The 26,193-nt window shown below is 42.0% G+C and overlaps 1 protein-coding gene and 1 pseudogene across 4 annotated transcripts in view; one reads left to right on the top strand and one right to left on the bottom strand.

Annotated features, from left to right (window-relative positions):
* LPCAT3 (lysophosphatidylcholine acyltransferase 3) overlaps window positions 1-19,635 on the bottom strand; it is a 40,277-nt gene extending 20,642 nt beyond the window's left edge. For all 3 annotated transcript variants that reach the window (XM_080660498.1, XM_080660499.1, XM_080660500.1), the window contains exon 1: window positions 19,361-19,635. In XM_080660498.1, coding sequence (XP_080516624.1) covers window positions 19,361-19,511 — 151 coding nt within the window. In that variant the 5' untranslated portion in view covers window positions 19,512-19,635. The remainder of the gene's footprint in view (window positions 1-19,360) is intronic.
* Window positions 19,636-21,895: 2,260 nt separating this feature from the next.
* On the top strand, window positions 21,896-22,593 carry LOC308244610 (large ribosomal subunit protein uL30-like; annotated as a pseudogene). The gene has a single exon. The product of its transcript is annotated as a large ribosomal subunit protein uL30-like (transcript).
* Window positions 22,594-26,193: the final 3,600 nt, after the last annotated feature.

The raw sequence follows: 26,193 nt of genomic DNA, 5'->3' as shown, positions 1-26,193 counted from the left end.
GCTATAAGTTTTCGTATAATTTTTAGGGGAAAAATTATCTAAAGTAAAATAACTATGTGACCATTTAAACAAACTCTAGTAATATAGAAAAAATATTATAATCCAGGTGTTCAAACATAAGAATAACATTAACATCCCTTTTGCCATCTCATAGATTTAAAAGACTCCTGTGGGCTTGCCACTGATGGATGACTAACTTTTCCTGGGCTAAGAAACTGGTGATAACCTATGAGCGTCTAGTTCCTGTGGCATGACAATAAAAGGGATTGGTGACATCGAAGTCTTTTGTTGTGTCATAACTTTTCAGCTTTTGTAGCAGGTTTCACCAGTCAGTCAGTAGGTGTATATATCAGTCACTAGCACTAAGCTTAAGAAGGCCTTGCTTACACTGGGGATGGAGCCTGCAACCCAGGCATGAGCCCTGACCGGGAATCAAACCATGACCTCCAGGTTCATAGGTCAACGCTCAACCACTGAGCCACACTAGTCGGGCTGCCACTCAATTTTTTTCCTATTCTTTCACCAAAGTGAAAAGGAAGACAAATACAAATAGGAAGGAGGGTTGAGTCCTGGAGGGTTAAAAAGGAGGGTTAAGTGATAAGTAACTGGTTAGGCACTTAAAGCACAGAACTTACTGATTGCTGTAGATTATGGACATTTAGGTGGGGATGAAGCTCACCTTTGGAATTTGTTCAGAACTGGTCCTTTGTTTCTGTTTACCAGATTAAGCCTCTTTTGATAGAAAGGGCAAGATGCTAATACACTTTCCACATTCTGACAATCCTCTCTAGTTAGAGCTGAACCACATGCTGAATGGTTACTGGATATACAGATTCTTAGAACTGAAGAAGCCCTAGAAATCACTGACTCCAAACCCTTCATTAGACAGATAAGAAACTAAGGCCCAAAGTGGATAACTGGCATACCCAAGGTTAATAGATCACAGCTCAAATTAGAAACCACATTACTTGATTTCCACTCAGATATTCTTGCCACATGCCTTAGCACTTGGCAGGTACCTATGAGTGAATCAGTAACAACTAGCTGTGTGCTTTTAAAAGTACAGCTGTATTATTCTTTGATTACTCAATAACCATCTATACTCCAGCACCTGTGTATAGACACATATACATCCATGTTTATTTGCTTATCTTTCTATCTAAAAGCATTTAGACTTCATCTTAACAACAAAGTTCTCTCTCTCTGCCCTTCCTCTCTCTCTCTCTCTCTCTCTAAAATCAATAAATAAAATTTAAATACCCCCACAAAAGTAATTATTTATTTGCTTCATTTCAGCCAAGTGATCTTAGTAAGCAAGGCCTTCTTAAGCTTAGTGCTAGTGACTGATATATACACCTACTGACTGACTGGTGAAGTAAAAGACCTGTACTTGGAAAACTACAGGGCATTGAAAAAGAAAACAGAGGAAGATACAAACAAGTGGAAGCATGTAACATGTTCATGAACTGGAAGAATTAACATAATTAAAATGTCCATACTACCCAGAGCAATCTACAGATTCAGTACAATTCCTATTAAATTCCAATGGCATATTTCACAGATCTATAACAAATATTCTAAAAATTTATATGGAACCAAAAAAGATCCCAAATAGCCACAGCAATCTTGAGAAAGAAGAACAAGATTGGAGGGATCACAATACCAGATATCAAGCTATACTACAAAGCCACTATGCTCAAAACAGCCTAGTACTGGTACAAGAACAGGCAGATAGACCAATGGAACATAACAGGGAACTCAGAAATTGGCCCAAGCCACTGTGCTCAATATTTGACAAAGGAGGCAAGAGCATACAGCGAAGTAAAGATAATCTCAATAAATGCTGTTGGGAAAATTGGATAGGTACATGCAAAAAAATGAAACTAGAATGCCAACTTACACCACACACAAGAATAAACTCAAAATGGATAAAAGACTTAAATGTAAGTCACAAAACCATAAAAATCCTAGAAAACATTGGCAGTAAAATCTCAAATATCTCACGTAGCAGTATTTTCACTGATACATCTAGGGCAAGAGAAACAAAGGAAAAAATAAACAAATGGGACTACATTAAACTAAAAAGCTTTTGCACAGCAAAAGAAACCATCAACAAAATGAAAGGGAACCCACTGTATGGGAGAACATATTTGCCAATGATACATCTGATAAGTGATTAATTTCCAAAATATACAAAGAACTCATACAACTCAATACCAGAAAGACAATCTAATTAAAAAATGGGCAAAGGACTTGAATAGGCATTTCTTCAAAGAAGACATAGATAAACATATGAAAAAATACTCAATGTCACTAATGACCAAAGAGATGCAAATTAAAACCACAATAAGTTATCACCTCATACCTGCCAGAATGGCTACCATCAATAAACCAACAAATAACAAGAGCTGTTGAGGATGTGAAGAAAAGGGAACCCTACTTAGTACACTGCTGGTGGGAATGCAGACTGGTGCAGCCACTATGGAGTTTCCTCAAAAAATTAAAAATGGAACTGCCATTTGACCCAGGAATCCCAGTACTGGGAATATAACCTAAGAATCCTGAAACACCTATCAAAAGGAATATATGCATCCCTATGTTCATAACAGCATTATTTACAATAGCTAAGATCTGGAAACAGCCCAGTAGATGAGTGGATAAAAAAGCCATGGTACATTTACACAAGGGGATACTATCCGGTTGTAAAAAAGGGCTCTTAATCTTTGTGATAGCATGGGTGGACCTGGAGATTATTACGCTACCTGGACAGTACTGAATATTCTTCTTTTTTTAATCCTCACCCGAGAATATTTTCCCATTGATTTTTAGAGAGAGTGGAAGAGGGAAAGACAGAAATATCGATATGAGGTAAACTCATTGATTGGTTGCCTCCTGCATGACCTCCGACCAGGGGCATGGGCCAAGGAGGAGCTGCAACAAAAGTACATGCCCTTGACCGGAATCGAATTGGGGACTCTTTGGTCCTCAGGCTGATGCTCTATCCACTGAGCCAAATGGAGCCAAACTGGCTAGGGCCCGACTGAATATTCTTTTACCTGGTTTTAAAGTATAAAATCCCAGGCTCAAGCCTCTAATCTAGGGAAGGGAAATTTTGGTCTTTGCCCAAAATTTAGCTAAATTAAGCCTATAGCAAAGGTCTGTGAGTTGTATCCAGTACTCTCAGGGAAAAGGTGATTTCCCAAAAGCTACTAATGCTTCAGTTTCAAGGCCCTTTAAGGCCACAGGGGTGGGGTGGGAGGTGGAGATGTGGGTGGATGTGGGAGGGAGCAATATGTTCATACTGACACATTTTTTTTAAAACTTGTAAGGTATTTTTTTTTTTTCTTAAAGAAGGCCCCCAAGATTATATGAACTTCAGGTCATACAAATCCTGGTTATTTAAAAAAATAATCTACCATCACAACAAAAGTAGGCATATACCAGAAATTTGTGTTACTCTCAGAATTCCCAGTGGAGGAAGGGTTCTTTAGTTCTTTAATCCAGGTGTGACTTGATCTGGCCTAGGGTTGCCCTGTCACACTGCCAAGTGGCTAATTAGCTGCTCTTTCTCCAATCTTCCCAAATACTTGTCCTGATAACTTCTATTTTTGTGTTTAAGAGTTGCCAAGTCTAATCTTTGTAAATACAAACAAAGTAGGTGAGATTTCTTTTTCTCACCAGATATTTCAGCAAATAAAACAATAAACTCTTTGTTACCCAGCTAAAATTCTAATAGGAGAAAAGATAATAGCATCACACCCTCTAATTGTCGGTTGGGTCCTCTCTTCCTCTGTGATATACATAGTTCCTTTTTTAAAATTAAAAAAAATTTTTTTAAATTGATTTCAGAGAGGAAGGGAAAGGAAGAGAGAGAGAGACAGAAACATCAATGATGAGAGGGAATCATTGATTGGCTGCCTCTTGCCTGTTGAACTGAGCCCACAACCCAGGCATGTGCCCTTGACCAGAATTGAACCTGACCCTTCAGTCCACAGGCCTATGATCTATCTACTGAGCCAAGCTGGCTAGGGCTACATAGTTCCTTTTTAAAAAGTGTAAAATTCCGTGGATTTAGTATATTCACGGTGCTGTGCAACCATCTCCACTATCTAATACCAGAACATTTCCATTGCCCTAATAAGAAACTCCATCCATACCTCTTAGCAGTCCATTCCCAATTCAACCGTCCTCTCATCTCCTGGCAACCAGCAACCTACTTTCTGTTTTTATGGATTTGCTTATTCTGGGCATCTATATACTATCTAATAAAAGAGTAATATGCAAATTGACCATACCTCTGCTACACTCACAAGCCACACCCACCAGCCAATCAGGAGCTAGTATGCAAATTAACCCAACCAAGATGGCTGCAGCCATGGAGAGAGCAGGAGGCTTGGGTTTCCCTGGCAATGGAGGAAGCCAAGCTTTCCGCCTGTCCTGGCTGGCCCAGGCCTCCGCTCAAGGCTGCAAAGTTTCAATTATAGAAGATAAATAAATCCCAGATACCAGGGTCTCCGCTTGGGCCGCCGGGGAGCATGGCCAGCCTGCAAACCACCACAGGCCCCTCGCCCAGGCCGACCCACACCCCAAGGGAACCCCTACCCTGATCTGGGACACCCTCAGGGCAAACCAGCTGGCCCCCACCCGTGCACCAGGGCTCTATCCTATCTAATAAAAGAATAATATGCAAATTGACTGTCACTCAAACACAAGATGGCTTCCCCCATGTGGTCAAAGATGACTGCCCCCATGTGGACACAAGATGGCCACCACAAGATGGCCAGCAGGGGAGGGCAGTTGGGAGGGACCAGGCCTGCAGGGGAGGGCAGTTAGGAGCAATTGGGCTGGCAGGGGAGCAGTTAGGCATCAATCAGGCTGGCAGGGGAGTGGTTAGGGGTGATCAGGCTGGCAGGCAGTAGCAGTTAGGGGCAATCAGGAAGTGAGAGGGATGTCCGACTGCCCGTTTAGGCCCTATCCTACTCAAGGGGTCCCAGATTGGAGAGGGTGCAGGCTGGGCTGAGGGATACACCCCTCCCCTCGTGCATGAATTTCGTGCACCGGGCCTCTAGTACTAGTATATAAAAGCCCAAGTGACTATCTGACCATTTGCCTGGTAGCTATGATGTGCAATGACCACCCGGGGGCAGACGCTCTGACCAGTAGAGGATGGAGCCTGATTCCTCGCGGAATCCACCGTGGGTTAGGTTGCTGCTGGGGCACTGTCGGCCCCGAATCTGTTTCACCCGCACCCTGGACCCAGAGAGGAAGGAGCCCGAGAACCACCCTCTCGCAATCTGGGAGCCCGAGAATCACCCTCTCGCAATCTGGGACCCCTCAGAGGATGTCGGAGAGCTGGTTTCTGCCTGATCCCCGCAGGCCAGGCTGAGGGACTCCACTGGTGTACGAATCCGTGCACCGGGCCTCTAGTTTCATATAAACAGAATCATTCAATCTGTGGCCATTTGTGTCTGGCTTCTTTCACTTAGCATAATGTTTTCAAAGTTCATTCATGTTTTAGCATGAAACAGTACTTCATTCCTTTTTATGGCCGAGTAACATTCCACTGTATAAAGATAACATTTTGTTCATTCATTCACCAGTTGGGGTACAATTGGGTTGTTTTCACCTTTTAGCTAATATAATAATGCTAGGAACATCTGTGTACAAGTTTTTGTGGTGAGCATATGCTTTCAATTCATTGAAGTATACTGTATAGCTAGGAGTGGAATTGCCAGGTCATACTATAAATTGTTTAATTTTGAGAAACTGCCAAACCTTCCACAGCGGCCACACATTTTACATTCCCACCAGCACAGCATGAGGGTTCCAATTTCTCTACCTCCTTACCAATGCTTGTTTATTTGCAACTTTCCATGTGCTTATTGGCATTTGTATGTTTTCTTCAGACAAATGTCTATTCAAAGCCTTTGTCCATTTTTAAATTGGGCCATTTGTCTTTTTATTGTTGAGCTATGAGAATTCTTAATATATTCTGGATACTAGAGCCTAATCAGATATATGATTTACAAATATTTTTTTCATTCTGTGGGTTGTCTTTTCACTTTCTTGATAGTGTCCTTTGATGCAAAAAAGTTTTTAATTTTGATGAAGTCCAATTTATTCTTCACCATCCAAGCTGGAAACAACCTACTCCTTTCTGTATTAGCATCTCAATATTACTCTAAGATATAGGAAGAATCTTCAAAAAGTTTTAAAAAAAAATTTAGAATAAGATAAAAATACGAATACTTTATTATTATTTTTTAATCCTCACTGGAGGGTATTGATTTTTAGAGAGAGGGGAAGAAGGGAGAGAGGGAGAAAAGGAGAGGGGGAGAGGGAGAGAGGGAGAGAACACTAATCAGTTGCCTTCCATACATGCCTCTATAGGGGATCAAACCTGCAGCCTAAGTATGTGCCCTAACCGGGAATCAAACCTGCAGCCTTTTGGTATACAGGATGATCCTCCAATCAGATGAGCCCCACTGGCCAGGGCTGAATACTTTAAAAATACAAAACAAGAGGGTAAGACTTGGAGAAATTTGGAGCTTCTAATGAGATGATGACCTGGGTTCCAATAATTACTGTTAGGCTCTTGGTATAAATAATATAAATGCATGCTATCTAGGAGCTCCCATGTTTTGCTTTTGTTTCCAACTCTTTCAGAAGGGCCAATGAAGACTTAGGAAGTAGAGTCAGATTACCCTTTAGCTAAAGAATGAGGATTTCTAGTAGCCCTTACGATTCAATATTTTTGGCCAAGGCCCCAGTATATTTGTACTTAAGCTATAATCAATTTTTTCCACTTTGTCTGAATTATATGCTATAGGAGCCTTAAAGTGTACTATTCCAGTTGGCCTTTTCTTGCTGGCTCACAAAGGGAAATTTTATATTTATGGATAGTAATCCAGAGTGGTGTCCAAGTTTATCTGAGTTTAGAATTGCTATCATAGCAGAAACTGAAAACCTCAAGAGCTATATAAGCCATAGCCATTTGCCATGTCTACATGGATGCCACTTCTCATTAGGGCATATACAAATATACAGCTATTAAAACTTTAACATCCTGGCCCTGGCTGGTTTGGCTCAGTGGATAGAGTGTCAGCCTGCGGACTGAAGGGTCCCAGGTTCAATTCCGGTCAAGGGCATGTACCTTGGTTGCAGGCATATCCCCAGTGGGGGGTGTGCAGGAGGCAGCTGATCGATGTTTCTCTCTCATCGATGTTTCTAACTCTCTATCCCTCTCCCTTCCTCTCTGTAAAAAATCCATAAAATATATCTTAAAAAAACCCCACAAAAAACAAAAAAAAAAACCTTTAACATCCTGGGACCTCAGATCTATATATAATATATACACATGAACCCTCAATTTTTTAAATAGTGAATTTGTGTGTGTGACTTAAACAACTTAAATTTATTCTTTCACAAGTCTGGAGGCTAGTAGAGGAAATCAAGGTATTGGCAAGGTTGGTTCCTACTGGTGGCTTTGAGGGAAAAGTGTTCCATGCCTTTTTTTCTAGCTTCTGGTGACAGCTAGTGATCCTTGGCATTCCTTGGCTTGCATAATTTCTGGCTCTTTTGTCATATGGCCTGATCCATGTATGTCTATGCCTCTGTCTCTCCTCTTATAAGGCCTTAGATATTGGATTTAGGACCCACCTTGGTCCATATGATCTCATCTTAACTAATTACATCTTCAAAGACCCCATATCCAAATAAGGTCACATTCTGAAGTTCTGGTAGACTTGAATTTTGAGGAACACTATTCAACCCAGTGCAGACCCCTATGAAATTAAGGTCTTTCATGCAAAACACTTGAAGATTATTCTTGCATTTTTTTTAAACTTCATGAATTAGTACAAAAAGCCATCCATGTGTGCTCCAAGCCCTTGGAAAGCCTGGTGTGGCACCACAGCAGATCTGACTACACTGTTAGGCTTCCAGAAGTAGGTCTAGTCCAGGTGGAGTTTGTCAAGCAGAGGGGAAGGTCACCTTGCCTCTGGGGTTCTCTCCTGTTATAATGAATTATTTGCAAAATTACTATCTTACATTAGTATTTTATGTAGCAGATAGGATCATGTATACTTTTCTTATGAAAATGCCATAGCAACATGAATACATGTACTGAAAGCATCTTTAATGGGCAAAAACTTGTTATTTTTAAACAGCCTATGGTTAGAGTGGGGCATTTAAATAATCTATTTGATGACTTCATGTGAATTAAGAACAAAACCTGGGTCTGACCATTTTTGGCCCAATTTTCTTTTTTTTAATAAATCTTTATTGTTCAGATTATTACAGGTGTTCCTCTTTTTTTCCCCCCCATAGCTCCCCTCCACCTGATTCCCCCCCCATGCCCTTACACCCCCCCGCCCCCGCCACTGTCTTCATCCATAGGTGTAAGATTTTTGTCCAATCTCTTCCCGCACCCCTCCCACCCCCTTCCCCATGAGAATTGTCAGTCCACTCCCTTTCTATGTCCCTGATTCTATTATATTCACCACTCCATTCTGTTCTTCAGATTTTTTATTCACTTGATTTTTAGGTTCCCTTGTTGGTAGGTATGTATTTGATGTCGTTTTGTTATTCATAATTTTTATCTTTACCTTTTTCTTCTTCTTCCTCTTCTTAAAGAATACCCTTCAGCATTTCATGTAATCCTGGTTTGGTGGTGATGAACTCCTTTAGCTTTTTCTTGTCTGTGAAGCTCTTTATCTGACCTTCAACTCTGAATGATAGCTTTGCTGGGTAGAGTAATCTTGGTTGTAGGTTCTTGCTGTTCATCACTTTGAATATTTCTTTTTTTTTTAAAAATATATATTTTATTGATTTTTTACAGAGAGGAAGGGAGAGGGATAGAGAGTTAGAAACATCGATGAGAGAGAAACATCGATCAGCCGCCTCCTGCACACCCCCCACCGGGGATGTGCCCGCAACCAAGGTACATGCCCTTGACCGGAATCGAACCTGGGACCCTTCAGTCCGCAGGCCGACGCTCTATCCACTGAGCCAAACCAGTTAGGGCACTTTGAATATTTCTTGCCACTCCCTTCTGGCCTGCATAGTTTCTGTTGAGAAATCAGCTGACAGTCGTATGGGTACTCCCTTGTAGTAACTAACCATTTTTCTCTTGCTGCTTTCAAGATTCTCTCTTTGTCTTTTGCCCTTGGCATTTTAATTATGATGTGTCTTGGTGTGGTCCTCTTTGGATTCCTCTTGTATGGGGTTCTGTGAGCTTCCTGAACTTGTAAGTCTATTTCTTTCACCAGGTAGGGAAAGTTTTCTGTCATTATTTCTTCTAATAGGTTTTCAATATTTTGCTCTCTCTCTTCTTCTGGCACCCCAAAAATTCGGATGTTGGTACGCTTAAAGTTGTCCCAGAGGCTCCTTACACTATCTTCATATTTTTGGATTCTTTTTTCTTTTTGTTTTTCTGGTTGGGTGTTTTTTGTTTCCTCATATTTCAGATCTTTGGTTTGATTCTTGGGGTACGTTGATCTACAGTTGAGTTTCTGTATATTCTTTATTTCAGACAGTGTATGTTTAATTTCTGACTGGTCCTTTTCCATTTTTTTGGCATTCTCATTAAGATCCTTAAAGGTCTCACTAAGTTCCTCAGCGGTTTTTAGAAGATTCTTGAGTAACCTTATAAATGTGGTTCTGAACTCTATGTCGTCCAGTAGTTTGCTTTCCTCCATTTCTTTCATTCGTGACATGTTTCTTTGTCTCCGCATTTTGCTGCTTCCCTGTGTTGATGGAGTGGCTTTGTGTGGTAGGTGACCTATAGGGGCCAGTAGCTCAGCCTCCCCAATCACCTGAGGTGGACGCCTTTGGTACACCCCTTTGTCGGCTGAGTGCAAAGTCTTGGTGTAGTTAAGCCTTGATTTCTGTTGGTACACTGGGAGGAATTGACCTCCAGGCCAATTGGCTGTGAGGACCCGCTGTGTCTATAATGGAAGAACTGCTGTGCTGGAGACACGCTTATGGTGCAGGACTTGTTTCAATGGGGCTTTGGTCCTCACTGAGTCTGCCTCTTGAATGTGTCACTTATGGATGTGAGGAGTTGAAATCTGGTGTCTCACACTGACCACTAGGTACACTGGCTTCTGGATCTCTAATGGGGTGCAGGTCAGCTACTGTCTGAGGCCACCCAGCAGGCGCTACAGCGAGAACTACAGTTTTCTCCTCTTTGCTTGGGGTTTGGAGGTTTTGGAGCTGTCTGACCTGGGCTGCAAGTTTGCTAGGTTAAACTGCGATAGGGCAGGTCATTCATATGCTAAAGCCACTGCTTGGAGCTTGGGTGGGTTTGTAGATTGTGCGGGGCAGGGTCTCAGGGCGTGACTAGGCTAAGGCATGGCAAACAGCAATGGCTTCCAGTTAGTCGGCTCTGCGTCTCCAACCGTGTCCCCCTGTCCTGTGCCCCAGCACAGTAAACAATTATTCCTGCACGCAAGCCACCCTCACTTTCTGACCCCACGGCAGACAGTCCAGCTTCTCCCCGTAGGAGTTTGGGTCCCCCGCATCTCCCCAGAAACTGGAGTTTGGAGTAATTGGGAGCTTGTATCCCTTCGGGTTGAAAAAAGCAGCACTCCCAGACGCCCGTCGCCAGCCCAATTCGCGCTTCCGTACCTCAGCTTTTCAGCGCTTGTGCACCTCTCAATGCTGTTTGCTCTTTCCTTCTAGTTGTAGAACTTCCACTCAGCCAGCTTTCCCGTGGTTCTGGGTGATAGACGTTTTGTCTTTTAGTTGTAGTTTTGAAATTGTTGTGCAAGGCAGCAGTTTAGGTGTTTACCTACGCCGCCATCTTGGATCCTCCTTTGGCCTAATTTTCTACCCACTTTCTGATAAACTGTCCCTATGTTACAATGCACTGACATTTCTATCAGAGCTTCTCTTGCTAACAATTATGGTGCATTGTACTTAGACAGACTCTTTCATTCAAGGTGTCCATTGTTTCATAAATCTCACTTACCTTCATAGCCATTGCTTGAATAGGGAGGAACTTAGATTTGAAACCAGTCCATTTTAGGCCAAAGGGAGATTCTTATCCAGAAATTATCCTTATTTTTAGTGTCTTATTTGCCCCCCACCTTCTCATTTTGAAAATAGGGAGAAATAAATATTCATACAGCATCTTTTGGGCTACACAAATTATAGATAGCCTTTGATGTTCTCTAGGAAGCTATTATTGCTTCACCAAAAGAACTCCAAGGGGGCCCTAAATCTCCTTGACTTCAGCAACTACTAGGAAAATGTCAACACACACACACACACACACACACACACCTTAAAAACTCTACAAAGACAGTTTGCTTAGAACAGCTCTCCCTGGCACCCCTAAGTAGGACACCTATTTTTGTTGAAGCTACTAGTCACAATTTATGAATTGTATTAATAAATGTAAAGTGATCAATTAGGAGAATGCTATATTGCTCAAGGTGTCTGATGCAAAATAGAAAAGGAAATATGGAACTAAATAGTTCCAACAACCTTATGAAAAAAATGCCTCTATATTTAACCTTCTGATCAAAAGTGTGAAACAAATGGTGTAGGTAATGATAACAATTATGATAATAAAATGATAATGATATAATAATGTGATTCAGTAATAACAATAATGTTTGGAGAACAAGAGATGTTTGCAAATGGGAAAAACTAAGCCATAAAGAATCTGAAAGAATTTTGTTTATTCCAAAGATCACAAGTTACAATGACATTTCAAAAACTTTAAGGTACTATCAGGACATCAAGTTTTACAAAACAGATACATGAAGAAATAGAGTTATGTGCTGCCTTAACGATGGGGATACATTCTGAAAAATACATCATATGTGATTTCGTCACTAGACAAACATCACTTACAAAGAGCCATCTGTGTGTGGCTCTAAACAAATCTAGATGGTATAGCCTATTACACACTTAGGCTACAGCCCTGTACAGCATATTACTGCACAAAACAACACCTGATTAAATTAAGAGAAAATGACACAATTAAGAGACACAGTAAACACAACGTATTAGGCTGCTGCTGGGATTACACAACATTGTGTTTTACAGAAAACTTTTTTTTCATAAGTAGAGAAGTACTCTCTAAAATAATAAAAAGCATAGTATAGTAAATTCATAAACCAGTAACATAGTTGTGTATTATCAAGTAGTATTTACTGTACTAACTATATGTGTTTACTTTTATATGACTGACAGTGCAATAGGCTTGTTTACACCAGCATCACCACAAACGTGAGTAATGTTATGATGGCTACATCATTAGGAATTTTTCAGTTCCATCATAATCGTACAGGACTGCCACTGTATACGTGGTCCATCTTGAATAAAACGTTGTTATGTGGAGCATGACTGTTCACTAAATCAGTGATCCTCAAAACTTCAGGGTAATCGGTATAACCTGGAGGGCTGTTAAAACAGATCACTGGGCCCTATCCTCAGAGTTCCTCATTCAGTAGGTCTGGGGTAGACTTGAGAATTTGCATTTCTAACAAGTTCCTAGGAGATGCTGATGCTGCTGGTCCCAAGACCACACTTTGAGTCTCCTTGGAAAGGAAGGAGATGAATACTTACTGAGGGAAGAGAAAGAACAATTATTTAAAACTACCCTGGGTTAGGCTTGCTCAATTTATCTCATTTAGTCCTCAAAGCATCTCAATGAGCAATGAAATGCATCTCAAACATGAAGTTTTGGGCAATGTAAGATTCTGGAATGTAGAAAATGCTTTTCCAGGCAAGAGGAGAATTAAAAAATCTGTACAAAGGCTGCAGTTCTCTAGAAATAAGAAATTTATATTATTTAAAAAAAATCATGTAAATTTTGCAACCTGTTTCAAAATATTGCTGCTTGTTATGAATTAAATATAATTAAAAATTATTTATCAGTTAAACTGCCTAACTCTTGACCTCAATTCTTTAGTAAGATTGGCCTTTGGGAACATGAGGAAATGAATGGCTGAAGTTTAGTAATTACCTATTGTGAAAGAGGTAGTACATATTTAATCCAGAATTTGCACTAGGTCTCTAAAAACAATGCGCATCTACCACCTTATCCTGTTTTCCCACCGCACCCTTCTCCCTTCACCTGAAAGGTCTCGAGTTTTTCTCTACTATTCCTTTATAAATCCTTTATTGTCCTGGCCAAAATGGAGTACTTGCTGTTCCGCAGATGTGTCTCACTCTGCCTCATCTTCACATATATACTCATTATTCTCTGCAGCTGGAAAGCTCCCCCTTTTATCTCAACTTGACCAGAATCTTCCATACCCTTTAAGTCCAGCTGAAATGCTATTTCCTTTTTAAAAACCAAACTCCATGTTTGAAAGGGCTGTTGGACTGCCTTGGCCAGCGTGGCTCAGTTGGCTGGAGTATCGTCTCACATACCCAAAGGTTGGTGGATTTGATTCTCGGTCAGGGCACACACACAGGCTGCAGGTTACATCCCCCGGTTGGGGTGCATGTGAGAAGTGTGAGAAGTAACCAATCCATGTTTCTCTTTCACAGCAATATTTTGTCCTCTCTCTAAAATCAGTCAGTCAATCAATAAAAGGCTGTTGGACTGAACACCTCCAGTGAGTTCCCATGGCTGTCCAGACAGATTAATGTCAGTGGGTATGTAATTATTTTTGTTAAATTAGCTTGTGCATATAATCTCATAGGCCTTAATTTAAACATGCCTCTGGCAAAGAAATGATTCTATTTGGCATTAAAGTTATACTGGCATTCAAAACATGAAGTTTTGTGCAATATAAGATAATGGAGTGTAGATAAGTAATTGGAAAAATATATTTAAAAGAAATCCCCAAACAGGAAGATTTAGCTTATGGTGAAATTTGTGGCTATGGATTAAAATAAAGATAGTCTAAAAAGGTGGAGTATATCTAGACTTTTAGAATTGAAAAAGGGGACTTGAAAGTCATTTAAAAATCACCCCCTAATTTTTTTCCACCTTTAAAAATTTATCTATTGACTGATTTTAGAGAGAAGGAGAGAGAAACATTGATTTGTGTTCCCTTTTACTTATGCATTCATTAGTTGCTTCCTGCATGTGCCCTGACTGGGGATCGAACCCACAACTTTGGTGTATCTGGACAATGCTCTAACCAACTGAGGTACCTGGCCAGGGCTTAATCACCCCCTTATTTTATAGTAGAATTCTTGAACCCTTCTTTTTATTATGGTCAGAAGTCCCATTTGTTTATGTTGTTTAATGTCCATCTAGCTTATCTTTGGTCTCTTTATATTGTCATTGCAATGCCACCTGAAGAAAGCCTTTTGCATTGAAAAATGGTCTTAGTTCTAAAGGGCCAGACCTGACTTTGGTCCAAAGCGAGCTAAACTGCAAAACCTCCTTTGATTTTAAATGTTGCTAACCCCAGTGATGCTAATTTTAAACCTCTGAGGAATGAATCCTTACCCCCAAGTGCAATTTTTGATCAGTCTAACAGCCAAGCCACAGGCATGGCCAAGGCTAGAGAACACTCATACTAAGCAGGGTGGCCATCTGCTCTATTTGGCCACCTCCAGCTTTGGAAGCTGAGATATCTCATATGCTGATTACATCTTGGTTTAACCACACAGAGTGAAGAGAGAAAAGGATATCAGGGCATTTATCTTTTCCACTCCCACATGCTCCGCCCAATTCGCATTAAGTAAAAAGCAAGGACTCCAGAATTGGGTAGAAATGGGTGTGACCTCAGGCAAATCACTTAACCTCTAAAGATGTTTCCTATTTGCATAAAGGAGATAACAGTACTGTAACAGCCATGGGCAAACTATGGCGTGAGGGCCAGATCCGGCTGTTCTATCTGGTTCTCTTGCTCTCCCCTCCGCTCCTTTACTTTGAATTTATATTAGTTCACACAAACACTCCATCCATGCTTTTGTTCCGGCCCTCCGGTCCAGTTTAAGAACCCATTGTGGCCCTCGAGTCAAAGTTTGCCCACCTCTGGTACTGTAATCATCATATGGGTAACGGGCAGGTTTAGGTGGGGCATTGTTGAGCATTTCTAACGATGTCTGAAACTGGTAGGTAGCAAACCCTTAATAAATGTCAGCTATCATTATCAACAAAGGAGGTAGCAATATACTCCATCAACACGATTTAGGTTCTATTATCTCCTAAAAGCTTTATTTTATTCCCTCCCTGATTCAATTATGATATCAACATGACCTCCCAAAACAGTATCTTTAGCTCTTTTTTAAAATCCTCACCTGAGGATATTTTTCCATTGATTTTTAGAGAGTGGAAGAGAGGGAGAGAGAAACATCGGATGTGAGAGAAACACATGGATTGGTTGCCTCCTGCACACGCCCGGACCAGGGCCTGGGCCAGGGAGGAGACTGCAACGTGTCCTTGACCCTTTGGTCCGCAGGCTGATGCTCTATCCACTGCGCCAAACCTGCTAGGGCTAACCCAACTTCTTTCCTGAGCTTAAGACTAGGCTTCACAATTCTCAAGACACCCAGAGGTGCCCTTAAAACCTAAAGCAAATCTAAAATTAGATCATTACCTGGCACTGAACAATATCTGACTTTCCTCTTGACCTCTCTGCATATGTGAAAGATATTGTCATCTTTCTAGCTACCCAGACAGATGGGCAGAGGTGTGTGTTTTTTTTAACAACTTTATTCTTCATTTAATCAGTTGCTATATCATTCATTCACACATAGACTTATTCAACAAATATTTATTGTGCCTTTTCTATAAGCCAGGTACTGTGTTAAACTGGGTATATGGTGGTAAACAAAACTTACATGGTTTCTATCCTCATCTTCAAATATATAATTACAAATTAGAATGTATACTTGGAAGATTTCAGTCAGTATGAGGAAGTGCAACAAGGGACATACTTTAAAGAGTGTCAGGAAAGAATTTTCCGAGGAAGTGACAATTTGAACGATGAAAAGGAGTCTATCAGGTGAGTAATAAATGAAGAACTTTCTAGACAGCAGGATGAGCAGGTGCAAACACTCTGAGGTAGGAAAGGGCTTAATGTTTTTTCTGAGAAACTGAAAAGAGGCCAAGTAGTTAAAAGGTTGTGAACTTGCTTGAGATGAGGCTGGAGCAGCAGGCAGGGGCTTACCAGCCACATATGAAAGCCCCTGAAGGGTTCTGAGTAGGATAGGCACAGGATCAGACCACCCTGGCTGCTTTTGGAGAGTGGACTGAAGGGGGCAAGTACAGAATTAGAGACCAGTCAGGAGACTATTTGGGTGGTTCTGGTGACTTATGGTCAGTGGCTGTGGTGATGAGAGAAAAGTGGATATATTTGTGACACAAGTTGGAGGTACTATTGATTGGACTTAGTGATTGGGATGTGGGGAGATGACAAGGCTGATTCTTGAGTTTCTGGCAGGAACAGCTGTATAAGTGGAATTGCATAGAGTCTACCTCTCAAAAGATTCTGTATTCCAAAAATTACCCTCCTTTCCCCTCATAGTGCAACTGCCTTGCTTCTAAATCATTATAACTATTTAGATTGTGTTTCTTCTCATTAGTTTCCCTACCTCTTATCTATGTCCACTTCAAATTACCCTTCACTGTATTATCTTCTATTCACCTTTCAAATATTTCCAATGGTTCCCTATTTTCTACTTAATTAAGTACAAACTCCTCACCTTTCCAGTCTTATTTTCCACCACTTCTCTACTTAAGTCCTGCTTTAGTCAAACCGGACTGGTTGCTGCTCCTTGAAAGTGTCATGACCCATTACCACCTCAGTGCTTGTACTCATACTGTTCCTTCAGTCTTATCATCTCAATCTGTTGAAACCTTATTCAACTTTCAAAGTTCATTACAGGTCCAATTTTTAAATCTCATAAAGCCTGGTAATTATCTTATGGCCCTCAGATACCTGCCTTTTATTGTGGTTATTAGAATACTAACCTCATGCCTATTCCCTACCCACTAACAGACTGCATATAATACCTTTGAGTGCATAGGTCTATTACTCATACTACACCACTGCCCTTGCCCATGCAGGGTCAAGCATAGTGCTTCACTCACTGTAGGTATATTTTATTGAATTTATTTGGAACAATTCATGTTATTATGCTTAAAAGTGATGAGACCCAAGTTGTTGAAAAGAAGATGTTTCCTAGTAGCATTTGCCAGCACCAGGGCTGATAGCAAAATTCATCTTCCACCAAATTCCTTGCAATTATACACAAGACATACACACCCCTTTGATAGAGTCTTCTGGCTGTTCACAATATTCCAAAGCGGCAGTCTTCAGGAGCTTGCCCTTTCCTTGAAATACTGAATATTTAAAATTACAGTCTCTAACTTGGGATTTCAAGCTACTTGTCATAATCCATTAATGGGTCATGAAATCAATTAGTACATCATAAACAATACTAAAAATAAAAGAGAAAATAGCTAAATACACTGCCTCCAATAAGGATAAGTAGTGTTTCCAGAAACTTTTGTTTAAAGTACATGTTTAGCCCTGGCTGATGTGACTCATTTGGAGTATAGTCCTGTGCACCAGAGGGTCAAGTTGCCAGTTCAATCCCCAATCAAGGGGCATAGAGGAAGCAACTGATGGATGTTTTTCTCTCTCTCCACGCCCCCCCCCAAAAAAAAAACAACAACAACAATAAAAACATATCCTGGGGTAAGGATTTAATAAATAAAATACATGTTTACACATATGTGTGTATTGAGTCATGAGGTAAAACATATTTCTTACCATGGGTCAGGAGGGGTATGGTATAGAGAAAACTATTTCCCAGTCAGTTGTATGCCCATGATAGTACATAGCAATAGACCACCAGCACAAAAAGGATGAATTCCAAGTCTTAATTCCAGCTCTGGCTCCATTTCATAGGCTGCCCCTTATCATTTGTTGCTGCTTGTATTTATAGTTGAGAAATCAACAGTGAACTTCCTAACTAAAGTAAACACTCCTAATTGCCAACCCCAATCCCAACAAATAACTGGGTCAGAAACAAGTTTGAAGGAGTGGGAAGTTAAAAGATAGCGTGGTACAGAGAACCCTTAATGGGGGTGCTGATAAATTTGGGCTGGGTAATACTGAGGTCACACAACCTAAAGCCCCTTCCACCCTTAAAATTTTATAATTCTACAAGGGAAGGAAAAGGCGACCTTTATTTGGAAGAAATAAAGATCATCTTGGTTTGATATATAATAGGCAAAAGGGAATGATACTAGCCAAGGTTGTTTAAATATGAATTAATGCTTCTTCCATTATCTAGATTGGGTTAACACTCTTAGGTGATATTCTATGTCAATGTCTCTACTGACTACTACTGGATAAATTCCAAACTTCTTTCTGGCATTTAAGACGTTCCACAACTGCCCAACTTCATCTCAAACGTCTTACTGTTCAGTTCTCTAACCTTCTGCTCTTCTCCCAGTCATGTTTGCTTAATTCTTCCCCACCCCTACTCTCCTAGCTAAAGTCCCATAACCTTCATAAAACCTTCCAACTACTCAAATATTTTTACATCAAGTCTTGACCTTTGAATTCCTACAGGATTTTACAGCAATCCTATCAAGGAGGCACCATAGTTTTCATTTCACAGGTAAGAAAATTGGGGTCCAGAGAGGATAAGTGGCTTGCCCAGGGTCCTACAGTTTCTAAGCAGCAAGCTGCTTCCACATATTAAAAAAACCATGGAGGAAGGAAGCAGCAAGGAAGCCTATAAACCGGTGATAACACAGCTCATTGTGACACAAATTCAGATACACCACATCCTTTGAACCATACAGGTAATGAACGCTTGGGGTTTACAAGGGGGTTGTCAGTCCTGTTTCCCAAGCCTCGTATTAAGACGATATTCCAGTGTAAATGACAGGTGGTTGGTTAAGGAGAAGTCATATGGTATAAGAATCAAATATTAGAAATGGGACAGAAAAGAGATGAAAGTGTAATATAAGCGGGCACTGCACAAAACAGAGACTCGAAATATGGGGCTGAGGAGGCCCACAGAGCTAAAATAAAATACTTTAGTTAGGGGGCCTATGCTACCGATAAGGAGCGCGCCTGTGAGGGTTGATACAGCATTAATAACAGACAGCAGTGCACATGCCACGGAGTAGAACTCAAGAGCGACAAATAAGGAGAGGTCGTGGGGACACAGGGAGGGTGGTGGCGCCAAATGAAGGGTACAGCTGGGGTCGAAGAGAAAGGTTCAGAGGTTCAGAGGGCACAGCAGCCCCAGACTCCAGACAAGATCTGTCTTTCAATAAATAGCTGGTTGGTGTGTTTTAGCATTCACATATGCACCCCACAAAGCCCTCCTGGCTGGCTCCGGGAAGACGGGGAGGTTACGTTCCCATTCCCCGCGGACTCCGCGAGAGGGCGGAAGGAGGCACGAGGGTCCTTACCCAGGAAGATGGAGATCATGAGCCGCAGCGCTTGTTCTGACGCGCCCAGGGACGTCGCCAAGTTCTTAAGGCTCAGCTCCTGGAAACCCCACTGCAGCACCCTTGTCAGCTCGGTCACGGTTCCCACGTCCCCCTCAGCAGCAGACGCCATCTTAGCTCCGGGCGCCCCCAAGGGACCCCTCAGCTCCGTGCGCCCCGAATGTGGGCACAGCTCTGTAGCTTCACCCCCAATTCCGGCCCGGAGCCCGCCCACGGCGTGCGCATTGGCTGCAGACCCGCCCAGTGGCTCCAGGCGCTCCCGGTTATTGGTCGGTCCCACCGGGGGGCGGGGCCTAACGCCCCAAGGTAGGCAGAGGGCGGGGCGGAACGTTTGTAATGCAAAGGTGACTCCGGCCCAGAATGAACTGGGTGCTGCCCGGGAGGGGGTGGGGAGGCGGGGCTTGGAATCGGAAAGTAGAGTGGTGATTGGAAAAGTCTGAAGCCGAAGGCAAGGTGGTGGTACAACTCGGTTCCAACTGTTTAGGGGAGGAGTCGGTGAGGGCGAATGTCCGGCCGGCTCGTGCGCTGCCTTCCCATTGGCTGGGACGGAGCAGGCGAGAGTCAGGGCGGGGGGGGGCGGGCCTGCCCTCCGCCTGCAGGGTTACTCTCGGTCGCAGGCGCGCCGGGGTTACTGGGGCATGTAACGGAGAGGGCGGGAAATTCTGCTACAGCCTCGCGAGCGCCTCCTAACGGTATTTCCGGGCCATTCTTAAACCGTTAGACACGCCAGAGGGTCTTGGGAGAGCCCAGCGCCACAGAACACTATTTGCCTGCTCCTTTTATTTCATGCACCCCTGTCATGTAATTTTCTATATTAAAACGTTACCTTCCCCGGAGAGGCGATGGAATTAATATAGGCTGATTTTATCATTATTTTCATTAAAAATTAAACGACTTTTGTCACTATTTAAGGTTTACGATAAAAGTTCAGGCAGTAGAGGAATTTATAAAACAGAAAAGTATTTCCCCTCTCCCACCCTGCTTCTCATCCTTATTTCCTAAAGGTAACCACTGTTCAGATTACACTAACAAAGTGTTGGCGAGGATGTGCACTGTTGGTGGGAATGCAGATTGGTGCAGCCACTTTGGAAAACAGTTGGAGTTACCTCAAAAAATTAGCAATGGAATTGCCTTATGACCCAGTGATTTCACTTTTGGGAATTTATCCGAAGAAACCCGGAACACTAATTTGAAAGAATATATGCACCCTTATGTTCACTGCACCATTACTTACAATAGTCAAAATTTGGAAGCAGCCCAAGTGTCAAGCTTACCTTTTACAACAGCATGGATGGACCTGAAGAGCATTATGCTAACCGAAATAAGCCAGAGAAAGACAAGTAACCATATGATTTCACTCATAGATGGGATCTAATGAACAAAAGAAACTAACAAATAGAAACAGACTCATAGATAGAAAACAGACTGACAGCTGTCAGAAGGGAGGAGGATTTCGGGGCTGGATGAAAAAGGTGAAGAGATTAAGCAAAAACAAAAAAGACACAGATAACATTATGGTGATTATCAGAGGGAAAGGGAGTGGGGAGGTAGAAGAGGGTATAGGGTGGATAAATGGTGATGGAAGGAGACTTGACTTGGGGTGGTGAACATACAATATAATGTACAGATGATGTATTATAGAATGGTACACCTGAAACCTATATAATTTTATTAACCAATGTTACCCAAATAAATTCAATAAGAAATACAAGATGACACTGAAAAAAGTCTGTTGAAAACTTAATATGGTCCAGGGATTGTGCTGGGCTCTGGGGAATATAATGATGAGCCCAAAGCTATGGAGTGGGGATGATGCCAGGTCACACAGTAGCGTTAATGCGGGTGTAATTGCAAGTGAAGGTAAGTGCTTTGAAGGAAAGGAACAAGGTTCTATGAGAGTATCTAACAGAGGGACATTAAGAGTTTTTTGTAATAATTGTAATTTGTGGAGCATTCTTATAAAATTACAGCTTATACTTCCATAGCACTTTGCTCTTTATAAATAATTTATCCATATTATTTCACGTATTTTGAGTGTGAAACAGGATATTTATTATTATAATGTCCTCTTGCAGACACAGAGGCTTGGAGAAACTAAGGAAGTCCCTAAGTTCATTCCCAGTAAGTAGTAGAGACAAAATTTAAACCTAAGTCTGTAAAATTCCATCTCCCTCTCCCTTTTTGTCAGCAAAATTTAAAAAATATGAAATGTTCAGAAAAGTTGAGGATAATATAACTTCTTCCAGGTTAAGAAGCAAACATGTAGGCGCATGCACTGCCTTCCTCTTTTCGGGCTGGAACCAGGGAGGGAGAGGGAGAGGGAGAGGGGGAGGGAAAGGGAGAGGGAGAGGGGGAGGGAGAGGGGGAGGGAGAGGGAGAGGGAGAGGGAGAGGGGGAGGGAGAGGGAGAGGGAGAGGGAGAGGGAGAGGGAGAAGAAACGTGAAGAAGAAGAAGAAGAAGAAGAAGAAGAAGAAGAAGAAGAAGATGATGAAGAAGAATCCTGCTGTGCCAGAAACCCTCAAGAAAAAGTGAAGGAATTTTGCAGAGCTGAAGATCAAGCTCCTGAGAAAGAAGTTTGCCCAAAAGATGCTTCGAAAGGCAAGAAGGAAGATCATCTATGAAAAAGCTAAGCACTATCACAAGGAATACAGGCAGATGTACAGAACGGAGATTTGAATGGCTGGGATGGCAAGAAAAGCTGGAAACTTCTATGTTTGGCATTTGTCATCAGGATCAGAGGTATCAATGGTGTGAGCCCAAAGGTCCGAAAGGTGCTGCAGCTTCTTCGCCTTTGCCAGATCTTCAACGGCACCTTTGTTAAGCTCAACAAGGCTTCCATTACCATGCTGAGGATTGGAGCCATACATTGCATGGGGGTACCCAAACCTGAAGTCAGTAAATGAATTGATCTACAAGCGTGGTTATGGCAAAATCAACAAAAAACGAATTGCCCTGCCAGATAACTCATTGATTGCTCGATCTCTTGGTAAATATGGCATCATCTGCATGGAAGATCTGATTCATGAGATCTACACTGTTGGAAAGCACTTCAAAGAAGTGACAACTTCCTGTGGCCCTTCAAGTTATCTTCTCCACGAGGTAGGATGAAGAAGAAGACCACCCATTTTGTAGAAGGTGGAGATGCTGGCAACAGGGAAGACCAGATCAATAGGCTTATTAGAAGGATGAACTAAGGTATCTACCATGGTTATTTTTGTAATCTGGTCAGTTAATAAACTGAGTCCTTTAAGATTGAAAAAAAAGAAAAAGAAAAAAGAAACAAACATGTACAGTTGAAGAGCCTGGTATATCCCTTCCCCATGGCATTTCCTCCTTTCCTTCTCAAAGGTAACCATGTTGCTGAGTTTGTATTTACCAATACCATGCCCACTTTTATACTTTACACACCATGTATATCCAGAAACCATATATAATTTTGCATGTTTTTGAACTTTATATTAATGGTATTAGTGAGTGTATCATTTTGCAACTTGTTTTTATGCTTAACATCCTTATTGAGATGTACAGTATTCATGTTTTTACATATAGTTCTAATCCATTCAATTTAACTGTGATATAACATTGCATTGTATTATTATAGCACAGTGTTTCAAGATGATGTTGAGGAATACTTGGATCATTTCCTATTTATTTATGTATTTATTTTATTACAAATACTAGTAGCCCTGAGCATGAATCTGTGCGCCAGTAGCTTGCCAGTAGTTTGCTGCTGCCCTCCAGTAGCTCTCCCCCTGCTGCCCCGTCCTCCTGTAGCTCCCTCTGCCCTCCCCCCATAGCTTGCTGCCCTGCCCCCTCCTGCTTATCTGTGACCCAGTCGTTATGCGGTTGGTGGTTACTCTTAACGGCATAACAATAGGATTGCTTCAATGAACGTACTCCTTTAAGCAACAAACAGTTTCTTTAGGGCTGTGACTCCAAACTTCTTCCCCTCCTCTTCTTCTTTGAAAATTAATTAGGATCTTCTGTGAGAAAAACATTGCTATCCAGTATATACACATAGTCATACTCTAGACAATAAATATATGTATACTACTCACACAGACATACACCACACACTGCCATATTATGTGTGTGTTCTCTGGTAATTTCTATTCTATAGGAGAGGAGTGTCTTTTGTTCTAATGAGGTGACGCTGGGTGAGCTCCTGAATGGGGGCTGGCCACCAGAAAGACCGAGCCATGATTAGAAGCTTGGCTTTATCAGCCTTGTCTCCATCTCTTGCAAAGGGAGAGGGCTGAAAATGGATAATGATCAAGCATGCCTATGTGATGAAGCCTCCATAAAAATAGTATGGGGTTAGGAGAGCTTCCAGCTTGGTGAACAGGTGGAGGTGTTGGGAGAGTGACATGCCTGGAGAGGCCATGGAAGCTCCATTCCCCTTCCCACATATCTTGCCCTGTTCATTCCTATCACCTGGATGTTCAACTGTATATCATATTCTTTTATAATAAACCAGTAAAAGTAAAATGTTTCTCTGAGTTCTGTGACCACTCTAGCAAACCAATTGAACCTGAGGAGGGAGTCATTAGAACCACCAAACTATAGCCTGTTGGTCAGACGCTCAGGCGACATTCTGAGCTTTTGACTGGCTTCTGAAGTGGGGTGAGGGCAGTCTTGTAAGACTGAACCTTTAACCTGTGGTATCTGACCCTATCTCTGAGTAGATAGTGTCAGAACTGAGTTGATGTTGCAGAAAATTATTTGGTGTGGGGGAAAACCTCCACACATTTGGTGACCAGAAGTGAAGTGTTTTGTGTGGGTAGTAAAGGAGACTCACAGGAAAGAAAGACACAGTAGGGAAGAATTGGATTTTTCCTTACATGGGAAGGAGAAAAGCTGAGTTTTCCCATTAGACAGAGGATATGTTCATTTGTTCAAGCAATGAAAGCACATTTGGGGTTGCAAGGGTCTCTACCTGGTTATGCTGACAATCATCCAGGCATTCTCCAAGATCCATCTGTCTTCTACACATGCCAGTTGGGTGAGTTGAGTGCACATGTGGTAGAAATCACCACCCCTGCACGTTTCAAGTCCTTGATGGTAAGTGGCACTGATCTCTGCATTCCCTCCAGGAATTGGGTATTGCTTTTTGTTTAATGAGGTAGAGGCAATTTTGGTGGCTCCTACCTGGCTTTCCCTAGCACACTGGCACTCACTCCCGAGGTTAGGGAGCCAATGTGGGCATTCTGCCAACTGCTTAGTATATTTATTCCAAGTATGCATTTGGAACTGGGGAAATAACCACAGGATGGGTTTGGGGACCCTGCTGGGCCCACTGTGCTAGGGATCTGAGCTAAAACTCCATTGAGTACCTGACCTCTGTAAACTCCTAATCTGACTAGTGGATCACACTGACATTTTGGGTCTCCTGGAATTAGTGTCAGTTCAGTGCCAGTGTCAAGTATTCCTGGCAAATCTGATAATTTCTTTTTCTCCAGTACACAGTTTCTTGATAAAAGGCTATAGGTTCCTTTGGGAAAGGCTGGGGGAAAGATTAACAGAATGGATTTTTGATAGTGTCCCTGGGTCCTTCCTTAAGGGGACCCGGCCTCTCTTTCATTCAAGGGTTCTGGCTCAAGTCTGGGAATTGATTGAGGGGCCATGACGCTGTTTTTATGATTCGGGTTAGATATTTGTTCACTTGACCTAAAACTTTTCTGCTTATACAAATCAAGTGATTGCCGCTTTGACTCTGCTGTCCATTATGGCAACCACACCCACCTTGTCTTTGGTGTTTGAATGCTGCCACTTGGCCCCTTCCACTCCAGGATCCCACTGTGAGGTCTGGCCTACAGAGAAGAGACATCACACAGCTCTTCAAGGATGCTGAGCTATCTTTCTCACAGGAGTGGTGAAAGATGTCTTCTGGCCCTGGTCAGTTTTGCTCAGTGGTTAGAGTGTCTGCAGAGTTGGATTCCGGTCAAGGACACATACTTCAGTGTAGGCTAGATCCCCCAGTCAGAGCGTGTGCGGGGTAAGTAACCAGTCAATGTGTCTCTCTCACATTGATGTTTATCTCCTGTCTCTCCCCCTCCCTTCCACCTTCTCTAAAAATCAATGGAAAAAATATCCTCAGGTGAGGATTAACAAAAAGAAAAAAAAAAAAAAGAAAGAAAGATGCCTTCTAGACCCTCCCAGTGTGGACGAATAGATCTTAAATGGCAAATCCACTTTAACATTTCAATCTCCCTAAACCAAGGCAGGTCAAGCAGTCTGCTTGATAAGACACCGGCTTTCCCCTAAGGCCGTGGTCGGCAAACTGCGGCTCGCGAGCCACATGCGGCTCTTTGGCCCCTTGAGTGTGGCTCTTCCACAAAATACCATGGCCTGGGCGAGTCTATTTTGATGAAGTGGCATTAGAAGAAGTTTAAGTTTAAAAAATTGGCTCTCAAAAGAAATTTCAATCGTTGTACTGTTGATATTTGGCTCTGTTGACTAATGAGTTTGCCGACCACTGCCCTAAGGGAAGGTGACTGCCTGAAATAATCCACTCTTTTTTCCCCCCAGTGTTTTTATTGATTTCAGAGAGAGGAAGAGAGAGAGAGAGAGAGAAAGAGAGAGAAAGAGAGAGAGAAACATTAATGCTGAGAGAGAATCATTGGTCAGCTACCTCCTGCATGCCTCCTACTGAAGATCGAGCCCACAACCCGGGCATGTGCCCTGACCGGATTGAACCGTGACCTCCTGTTTCATAGGTTGATGCTCAACCACTCCAGCCAGGCTAAACCACTTTTTAAACTTTCTTGTTCTTTCCTCTTTCTGCTTATAAAAGT

Source organism: Plecotus auritus, assembly GCF_963455305.1.
Source record: "Plecotus auritus genome assembly, chromosome: 3".
In the NCBI taxonomy this organism is placed as follows: domain Eukaryota; kingdom Metazoa; phylum Chordata; class Mammalia; order Chiroptera; family Vespertilionidae; genus Plecotus; species Plecotus auritus.
The sequence above is the reverse complement of the archived record's forward strand: the minus strand, read 5'-3'. Positions and strand labels throughout refer to the sequence as shown.